The sequence below is a fragment of the Notothenia coriiceps genome, unplaced genomic scaffold (genome assembly GCF_000735185.1).
Source record: "Notothenia coriiceps isolate Sejong01 unplaced genomic scaffold, NC01 NC01_scaffold00032146, whole genome shotgun sequence".
In the NCBI taxonomy this organism is placed as follows: domain Eukaryota; kingdom Metazoa; phylum Chordata; class Actinopteri; order Perciformes; family Nototheniidae; genus Notothenia; species Notothenia coriiceps.
The window spans coordinates 722-11,772 of record NW_011364847.1 but is presented as its reverse complement, the minus strand read 5'-3'; the positions used below and the strand labels follow the sequence as shown (position 1 = coordinate 11,772).

The following is an 11,051-nucleotide window of genomic DNA, read 5'->3' as shown; positions in this document are numbered from 1 at the left end:
AACTTAAAGGACAGAAAAAACGTTGTTTCTATAGGTAAATACACATCTGAGTTGACAAATATGACATGTGGGGTACCTCAAGGCTCCATCTTGGGGTCTCTTCTCATCTACATGCTACCACTGGCTCAGATAATGAAAAACTACAAAATAAGTTACCATAGATATGCTGATGACACCCACATTTACATAACCATTTCACCAGGAGACTATGGTCCAATTCGAACACTGAGTAAGTGCATTGAACAAATCAATGACTGGATGTGTCAGAACTTTCTTCAAATAAAAAAATAAAAAACTGAGGTAATTGTTCTTGGAGCCAAGGAGGAAAAAATAAAAGTCAGCGCTGAGCTTCAGCCTTCACTTTAGGAATATATCTAGGATTAAAAGATGTCACGGCAGGAATTGGAAAATGTTGTCCATGCTTTTATCTTCAGGAGACTGGACTACTGTAATGGTGTTTTTACAGGTCTCACTAAAAAATCCATCAGAAAGCTGCAGCTGATTCAGAACGCTGCTGCTCGAGTCCTCACTAACACTAAGAAAATGGATCACATCACTCCAGTTCTGAAGTCTTTACACTGGCTTCCTGTGTGTCAAATAACTGATTTCAAAATACTGCAGCTGGTTTATAAAGCATTCAATGGTTTAGGCTCAAAATACATTTCTGATCTACTGCTAAATGATGAACCACCAAGAACCATCCAGAACTCTCAGGTCTTCAGGGACTGGTCAGCTTTCTGTCCCCAGAGTCAGAACTAAACATGGAAAAGCAGTGTTCAGTTATTATGCTCCAAATATCTGGAACAAAGTACCAGAGACCTGCCGGTCCGCTGCAGCTCTTACTACTTTTAAATCAAGGCTGAAGACTTATCTTTTTGTCAATCATATCTCACACTGCACTGTAACTTTTATTCATGTATTTTGTATGTTTATTTTATTATAGTTGCTTTTTAATGACTGTGTTTAAATGCCATTTTATAATGTGTTTCCGCTGCACTATTTATGAATGTTCTTAATGTCTTATATTTTTGTAAAGCACTTTGAATTGCCTTGTGTTGGGAAAATACTGAATAAATAATACATGTATCCTGATATTGAAGCTTAAGCCGGTGACAAGTGATATTTTTCGAACACCTTGTGTTGAAAAGTACTACATAAATAAACTTGCCTTGCCTTGCCTTGCCTAATGTAATGTTTGGGATCTCAGCAATAACCCCATAGCTGTGAAGTTGAATGGATGAATGGTTGTCAGAAAAATCAAAGGACAAAGACTTCTGCCATTTATTTCGAGGTTGGGGTGGGTTGAGCAAGTATACTTGTATACTTTTGCCAAAATAAACACCATTGTTGTTTTGTAGCAATGATAGTTAATACTGTATGGGCACTTTCAGGAAAAGACTAAAATGTCCTATCAGCGCAACAGTTAACCATGTGATGGGGGGGATCGGCATCAGATTGTGGAAACATGTCACTAAGCATTATTATGGATACCAGCTTTAACACCACAGAATCTTTTGACATATGATTCAATAATTTGCCTTGTGCAAATTCCATAAGATGGCACATGACTGATTAGTCTATCAAGGAATAATGAACAGAGACCAATGGTTGCCTTGAGTGATAAGTATATAAAAACATAATAATTCTCATTTATGATTCATTTCAGTCCTTCAACATAAGCGTATAAAGAGCATTACACTTTTAAGGACATTTTGTAGTCATATCTACGTATTGTTGGATCATCGCTTCTATTTTAACTCCACATTCCCAACTTGTCACTTTAAACTTTAAGGTGGTTCATGTTGTGAATTTAAACATAACTACAATAAACAAAACCACTTGGTTGGGTTAAGGCCACACTTGAATATGTTGGGAAGTATCATACTTTAAGGTCAAAAGTGTAGGTTTGTAAATTATGTGAAGTAAATCAATTAAATTGTCCAAATCAGTTCATGGTTGACTTTTGGTTTCACACAGAAGACAAACAGTGGCCTCCTGGGAGAAAGTCATGTGACGCCTGCATCCTCTCAACTTTACAACCCCACTTCAAAACATCCAAACCATCCCTTTTAGAGATTAACTTTGGCAGAGAGATAATATTGTATTATTAATTATTGGTCATGGGATGGTTCTTTACTGTTGTCATATTGTTCACAGTATTAGCTATTCAGGAATCTTGCCATCTTATGAAATTAATCTAAAGGAAAGGAGAACACTACAGATTACCAACAGAGAACAGAATCACTCAAGAACTTCACCAACAAACCAGACTGCATAGACAACATTCAATGGAGCTGCGATCGCAAAAATGATTTTCAACTTAAACTCGAATGCAGACAAAGCAACCAATTTAGTCTGAATATGGGGGAATGGATTTAAGCATCAATCAAAAAACATGCAAGAACATGATCAGATGTCACCCAGAAAATAACGATTTCAATAGTTTGCTAAACAATGGTTGATAAAAAATGATGAATAAAAGAAAATAAATAACTAGAATTGTTGGCAAAAAAAACATTAGTTTCCCATCTTCACTGAAAAATATTTAAACGCAGTAAAGCGTTAGGAGGAAGATGACAGGGGAAGGAAAGGGACTGGAAGACTGAAGACTAGCTGAAAATTAGGAGAGGACAACACGAATTTGATGGTGAGAAAATATTGTTTTTGCCTTTATATTTGCTCTGAAAACCTTCAAACTGGAGGTACATGTAGAGCTGCATGGTGCAAAGCCGCATGGTACCCGACTATAAGAATACAAAATGATCACCCACCAAAACGTCATGCCACACATGATGAAGGCAAAATACAACAGTATCTCGATCTAATTGGACAAACTCCCAAAATCATGCAAAAAAGCAGATTTGAAATAAAAGCATGCAGCTTTCAACGCGATGTTAGGGTTAGAGTGGTGTGAATTTCTGTGTAAACACATGATTGGATGACTGGGGCCCTGTCTTTGTCTTTCTTAACAAATCCCCATGAATCTCAGGCTACACAGCACAGCTTTAACCCCATTTACACCACAACCTTTCACATACCCTGAACAACACGGGAATGATCTTCAAAACGAAGGACATTTCGCTGGTCAGCAAAAATCCTCAGAAATCAAGCTTCTGACACACTGAACAAACTGAAACATTAGCCGTTTCTCAAAGTCGAGGACGCTTCCTTGGTAGGACATGTTCTTCCGAGTCAGGTCCTTCAGAGGCCAGGCAAGAATCCTTACTAGCATTCGGAGAACGAATAATGGAACAGGCTAGCAAGTGTGCAGGTGTGCGTCCGCCGTCATATGCAAGGCTCTGCCTTATTGAGCGTGATTTGTTTGAAGACTCATAACTGATTTGCTAAAATCGAAGATGGACACGTTTTTTTGGTGTCTTTTATCCATTAATTTTTTTAGATGGAGGAAGAGATAGAGCAGGAGTATCGTCGGCGTCTGTCTGCTCGGAGGAGGAGGATGTTCTAGTTAAATAAGTCTTCCTGCTTGCCTTCCGTACAAGTTTTATTCTCTAATGTAAATCAAGTAAATTAAGCATACATAATTACTCCATAGTTAGTTTGTGAGTTGTCATAATGGTTTAAATCACCCTTGGTAGACACCCCTTTCTATTCCCTCTATTTAATTCTTCCCGCACAATAAGCAAGCAACACTTTTCTCCCGTGTCAATTTTGCATATGTAGTTTGCGCATGTTTGTAGTGGTTCTAACACTTATCGATGCGGAGAACATGTGTAATCACATTTAAATTGTACTTTAATAATGTAAACACACACAAGCAAATTGCAGATGTGAAAAAAATAACCGTTTACAATTAACAAATGTCAAGTAAACAGAAACTGCCCTCTATTCTTTATGTTGTGTAGGCCCATCATTACTGCATTATTAATGCCACTGTGCCAATCCGTGGAGATTGGTCCGGGCGCATTGTGGGTCATTTAAGGCCGCCGAGGATACACATGAGCAGTCTTGAAATTTCCTGCAATGAAGGATTCTGTCCTCGGTAGAATTCCAAGGATCCTGTACATTGGACGTCTTTCGGCGGGATTCGATGACGTAGCATCCTTGAAATAGAGGCTCTGAAGGATCTTTCCTTGACATTGAGAAGCAGCCAGCCAATTTACTTAATTAAATATATTATGCCACAAATTTCACGAGTGTACAAGGTTAGCTGAAAGAAATAATATTAAGTTGAACCTAATATTTTAATTTACAGTTATGTGAAATCTGCTGAAGTAATACATTTGATTAAAGTCAACAGCCTCAGTTTGTTCAGTGCAGTCACCGTCTGGCATTCAACTTTAAATATTTCACAGTCTAAAGTAAAATGTGTATTTTCTCATGAGATGTCATAGGGCACAACTCACCCACATTCAGTTCACCCATCTTTTTATTTGCAGAATAGCTCACCATAGTTTTAAATGCAAATGTTATTTAGCTAAAAGCCTTGTTTTATGGTCAATAAGGCCTTCAAAGAAATTCCTAGCAATAATACATTCCTGATAATGCTAAGCATGTTTGCCAATTGGAATCCATTGCAACTTTAGTAATAATTTGTATAATAACACTTAGTGTTTCATATGAGCTGCAGGTGAAAGGAGTGTGTGGATTTACTGCAGCAGTTTGTTTTGGTCCGCAACATGAACTAAATACTGAAGCTGACATTTCGTCTGGACATCCAAATACATGTATATTTGAAAGGTTATGTTGCATTATTTTAAATGGGTTAAAGGATGTTCAAACTAAAAAAAAACTTTAGAAAAATAATCTAACTGCCATGCACATCAGAAAGCTGTGTGACAGTTTGATTATTTAGAATGGAAGTGAAAACATGGCTGTTTGCTGTGTCCTATAATTTTATGTTGTTAAATATGGACATTTCCAAATCATTAATTTGCTTCTCTAAATTATCACAAAGCTTGCATATTTTATAATGTAAGCCTTTAGATACAAAAAAGACAGAATAACAAGTACACCTAAAAGCAAGAATATGACCCAAAAAAACAAAAAAAACTTGTACACAGAAATTCAATGATATCTGTTCTCTATCACATGTACTAACACAAGTGAGTGTGGAAAAACACAAATGAAGACAAAACATCACCGTAGTCTTTACAACATTCTGCATTAAGCTAAACAAATACAAATAAAATAAGACTTTTAAAAGTGTATTGTTTTAAAATGAAGGTCAGTGGAGCAGTGAATGGCAGCAGCAGTGGACTCAAACACCATGTACATGTAACAGCATCAGTGCAGATAACATGGTTCACCCTCATACAAATTCTGCCCACTTGTACTAACCCTTATTATTCCGTTCTGCAGACATAATTTGTATTTATATTGGTGACCATGTTAACCACTTTGGAAGACCCCATGTGCAAGTGTAGCACATGATATCAATGGCTTTCTGGGCTACTGAAATAATTTGTTGTATGCCTGATTCACAAGTTTAACTATTTTCAATGTAGCTTCAATTGAACTGTGCATTTCTTAAACCAGCTTTCCTTGTATTGGTTAATGTTATTTGCAGCTATGTTTAATGTGACTACATTGGCTGTTATATGAAGTTACACTTTGTTTAACCATGGGGTTGTGATGCTTTGAGGAAGCATCAATCCTCTGGTGCAGATGAGTGAAAGCACAAAAAAGCGAGCAAATGCAAACTAACCTAGCCCACCTGCATGGCTAGTTTCACACTCCTCCAGGTCCTCGTCATCACTGGAACACTCTGCAGAGGACACAATGTCATCTGCCGTATGCTTCATGTGCAGAACATTGGTCATTAGAGGTCATAGCCACAGCAGAGATACCCGCGAAGAGCCAACAAACACAAAAAACAGACAAGGGAAATTATACAAAAGGAGTTAGAAGGTAAGCATGAATTTTCATTCAATCTATCCCGACAGGTAAGGCCTTCAGGATTCAGCATTGCATCATGACAATGCTGAGGTCATTTCCGATATTCAATCAATACAAATGTTGTCCAAGTCATCATAGTCCTCATGGATTTGGGATTTTTTAAGCTTATGCAGTTTTGTCTAATCTAATTCTTGAATAGCATTCTGGGGTTTCCTGGGGACCATTAGGAATATCACTGTGTACGTAAATCTGTTCAAAAGCATTTTTTGGTCCGAAGAGTGGAATATAAATGTATATATATATTATATATATATACATATACATATATATAATATATAAATGTAAAATGTATTTAAAAAAACATATACCATTTACAAGGATCTCCCTCTCAGGAGAGTTGTTGTTAGGATCTACCAGCAGAGAGGTCGATGCTTTGAATTGTATGTGGTAAGTGGAATTTTTGTCAGGTTTATGTAGGAATTTTGGATAGGTTCTTTCCAGTCAGGGAGTTCCACCTTTATTCAGCAGTGTCCAACGTTAGCCCTATTCTGGGATACTTCTGACAAGATTCTGCATTGTGATCTGTGTCGTAGAGTCCTCGTCAATGATATTGTATATTGCACGTGGTGTTTAAGTTAAATCTCAGAGATCCATATTATATTTATGGTAACATGGTATTTTAACTGTGGTCTCTATGTATCTTTAAGAGCATGGTTGAAAGCTTGAGAAAGTAAAATGCTCTGGTTTGCAGAAACGTACAATGGCAACATGTTTATCTGTTAAGGCGGCTGGTGTGTATAATCTAGATTTAAACTGACCATCAATCATCATGTGAAATATATCTATCATGTCTTTCAATCCTTACCTGAACAGTTGAAGAGGATCTGTGTTTCCGTGTAGTAGTGGTGGACATCATGGTCGTGGTCTCGATGAAGGTGGTGGACATCTCTGGAGACATGGCGGTGCTCCTGGCTGAGCCCGGCCCACTGGGCACGTCCCCTACCAACCTCACACTCCCATTGATCTTGATGTTGGCGTTGCCTTCAGAAGCCATTTTCAACACTTTGAGGCCATTGTAATGAAAGCCAGACAGTTGGCCCTGAAAAGGCCGGCTGTGATCACTACCACCAATAGAGACTGTTGCTTGGGTGTTGAAAATGGTTAGCTGCCGTCCTAGAGGAGACATCCAGATGTGTGAATGTTTGACAGGGAACAGCACCTTTAAAAACACTTATAAAGCAGCACTATTAATATAAATAATGAATAATTACTGTCGGGCAGAACGACCAGCGCAAGCAGAACCGTGTTTGTATTTTCCTGACATAAAAAATGGGTTGTCCATCTGGGAGGTATGTTGCGACCGGGGTAGGGTGGGAAGATTGTATTGTATAAGAATGTTACAGTTAAATATGTCTTCACTCTGACATTGAAAAGCAGTCGGGTTGAGATGCATCAGATCAGTGGAGCTGCTGCATCGTCCAATCAGTGATGGAAACACAGTAAGGGGGCGTGTCGTCCGGCAGCATCCAATCAGTGACGGAAACACAGTAAGGGGGCGTGACGTCTGGCAGCATCCAATCAGTGATGGATACACAGTAAGGGGACGTGTTGTCCGGCAGCGTCGTATCAGTGACGGATACACAGTAAGGGGGCGTGTCTTCCGGCTGAGGATTTCCCTGAAGAATGGTGTGGTGGTTCCTCGACTATCTCCCTTCAGAGATCGCTCCTCGCTTCTCGAATAAGAGACTTGCATGCACCCCGTATGATTTCCTAAAAGCATCTTTCCATTTGTTGAGTACTTTTTGGCATATTACACTGTGATTGGCTCAGCTGTTTTAGACCTCACCCAGACTTTGGTACATTGAACTACTGGACATACAGTACATGGACCATAATAGCATGAATGCTTAAAGATGGCAACATACTTGCGCTGGTCGTTGCACTTGCAAATTAAAATTGTTTGATTATTTAGTTCCTAAGGTAGTTGTGTATTTATATTTTTTCTTTAGTACACATGATGCTCCGGAAGTTGCATGCGAGGATTTACATTTATGTTTGTTCTAGTGCATAAGTTTAATGGTGGTGTTATAAATAAGATCACACATATCTGCATTAACATGGAATATCACAGAAACATATTAAGTGAAATCTCGCTGTTCACACTTGATCACAGTTCATTTAAGTCTGAAATAAAGAGAATGAACATGTATTCTTCTCATTATAGTGCAGAGGAGGTTTCTACCCATCAGTATCGTGAGCAAAAATAGGCAGAAGCATGTTAGTTTGAAATTACCTTTCTCTTGTAGCCACTCTTCTACTGGTCTGGCGTATTTGAAAGGAATTTTCTTATTGGCCATTTGATAGCGTTCAATGTCACTGTTCCCTTTAAAGTTTAAGAAAACATTTAGAAATACATTTAGTGATCATCAGCATCATGTCACCAGGGATATGTTCAATTTCCCTAGAAGATTAACAATATGTTTAAATGATTTTAGCTGAAGATTACATCTGTATTACACTTGTGTAGGATAATTAAGGTCCCTAACAAAATGACAAAAATGCATACATACATGATACTGTAACAATAACAAACACATGATACAGAAAACAAAACGTTTAATTTATCCAGACAACACATGGTTTTCGAGCCTCCCTATTCATTTCAGTCAAAGCACTGGGTTGACACAGCGGGTTGTTCAGAGATCTGGTGGACCTGACCCCTGTACTCCAACACCATAGTCAGCAAAGGATTCTAAGTTATTGTTTGTGTGCAAGTTAAATGTATCTTCATATGTTTAACTTATCTTTACATTTAAATGTGCTTGAGAAGCTGTAAATCTATATATTCCTTATGTATTTCTAAAAAAATATTTCTGGTCACAAGATGGCTAGGGACAAAACTACTTGCAAGAAACTCCTGCTGAAAGGCTGGTTTCTGTCAGGACATGGACCACTCTGTCCCTGACCGCGCGGAGACACAATGCCTCCACAGAGAGGGTTCACTGCTCACTCACTCGCTTGGTTGAAGCAACAGCCAAATTAAAGGCTGTTTTCAAATGGAGAAGCCGCGGGCCAAGACTGGACGGAAGCTAAAAAGGGGGCAGACAAAGAGCCCAGTGAACAACTTGAACATCCCAGATGGGCAGCTCTGTGATCTGCTTCAAACATGCGATGCCAGGGGTGCTATGGGCAACAAAATCATTGAAAGGTAGCCTCATATGGTAGATTCCACCAGTCCTAGCGCAAAAAATGTGATGGAGAAACAACACAATTACAGAGATAAAAGGTTGAAGGGCCCCCCCTGCTTAATCCATGCCAAGTGGTGCGCTGACTCCGCCAAGTACTGAGGCGAGTGAAAGCCCTGGCATCGGGCTGAGCATCGTCAGGTATATGGCAGATGAACTGGCCTGCTCCCAACAACCAGGTCAATAGTGCAGCCAGGCGTCTGCTGGGGGAACACCATGTCTCAGGTTCACAGAGCTGCAGGAGGGCCCTGTTCCATGAATCAAGAGGTCTGAAGGCTGTGTGCACCCTGACCTCCAAGATGGTGGCACAATCTGCATCTGCCACTCAAAACTGGCTCAACTAAATATGCCTCCGAGCCATTGTCAGTGCTGTGAAAGGCCATGTGCCAGGACTTTATCAAAGCACTACCACAATTGATTAGCGTGAACAATACACCTTGACGTTTGCAACAGGAGCTCTTGGACACCAGCCAGCCTTGAGAATATGCCTGACGAGAAAAGAAGCTTAACTAACAGCCCGTTCATGGCACTGAGCTTTGTTCAGGTGATGGGAAGCTCTACTTCCTGTCTCTGTAACCTCTGCCAACAGGGCAAAGGTTGAACCCAGCTTTGTTGTGTTTCAACAGACCCATGCTCTGCAGCATCCAGGACACTGAGTGCCAGGCGAGGAGCAGTTGCATCTTTGGGTTTAGCCAAATACCCCTATAGGGCTCGAGGAGAAACCCCATCAGCTGCCAGCCTGCCGCTTCCTGTGAGAGCAAAGCTGCAGCAGATATTTGAGGGCATGGGGAGCTGACTAGGAAACTTTCAGTCTTCTTTTTTTTCTGACTTTGAGAATGTCACTCAAAACTGAGCATTTCTCTAAAACATACCAGGCTGGGACAGTCAGAATACATACTGGTTTTCAAGTATTGCTATAAGCATCAAAGCACACCATTGTGACAAATATGCAGTTTAACAAGTTGGAAAGTAAAGTGTCACTATAAAGAGGACACACCATTGGAAACAAACAGGTTGATGCACGCAGCTATTTCCCTGAGCTGGATTTTTGCAATTGACCTTAATCATTGAATATTGTTGTGTTGGGGACATTGACAGGAAGTTAGGGAAGAGAAAGGCGGTGAATAACATACAACACAGGTCCCTAGTATCAATCCCAGGAATTTAACCCCGAAACTACAAGTGTCTTGTAATACAAAGCAGGATTTGGGGTTAGGGAAGTAGATCTCTAAAGGAACTTTGTGAACACCTTCTCTGGAAGCAGGATATGTTGTAGATAAGAGATCAACTTGTAGAAAAGCACTGTCTACTGACAAATCAGAGCTCGATACATGTGTTATAAAATAAAATATGAAAATATGAAGACGTTTAAAGCTATGATCCATGTTAATGGAAACACAGTTTAAACTTCTAAATGCAGGACGTCTGGCAATGAATCACTTAATATGTGAATGTGTAAATTATTACAATGTCACTGTGTTATCTTATTTATTTTGGTATTTGTTTAAAAAGTGTCATGCAACATGCAAAACTCATGATATCACTGTCTTGAGGGGCCTCTGCAGAAGTCAAGATACTAAAGGAGAATGTTCACTGCAGCGACAGTGTTATAGCAGATCCCTTATCAACGTATGTTTCGTTATTCATTAAGGTCACACAGGACAAAGGTGGCCTAGGTTTGGATTAAACTATGTGTATACATTTAGTCCAGACAGTTGTATACATTAGCATGTGTGGTAGTTGCTAAATAAGGTCATGGAATCTGGGATGATGTAACTCAGAGGAGACGGAGACATCTCTGCCATGTATATTCAAGTGTGTGTTTTACACACACAATCTTTCTGGTCTATGGGGCATTAGGCGTTTGGTTGCTGTTGAAGCTAGGTGATGCACTCCATTATTATTGTTTTAGCGCAACAAAGTAATAATTCATCTCAATCGTATCTGTGT

General features: G+C 39.4%; 1 protein-coding gene across 1 annotated transcript; it reads right to left on the bottom strand.

The window, feature by feature from the left end:
* Positions 1–948: 948 nt before the first annotated feature.
* LOC104960659 (neurexin-3a-beta-like) lies at positions 949–8,235 on the bottom strand. Its single transcript, XM_010788799.1, has 3 exons — positions 8,150–8,235; positions 6,722–7,029; positions 949–5,756 (listed from the first exon to the last, which is right to left on the bottom strand). Exons 1-3 carry the CDS (start codon positions 8,211–8,213, stop codon positions 5,661–5,663), a joined length of 468 nt encoding a protein of 155 aa, XP_010787101.1. The 5' UTR covers positions 8,214–8,235; the 3' UTR covers positions 949–5,660.
* Positions 8,236–11,051: the final 2,816 nt, after the last annotated feature.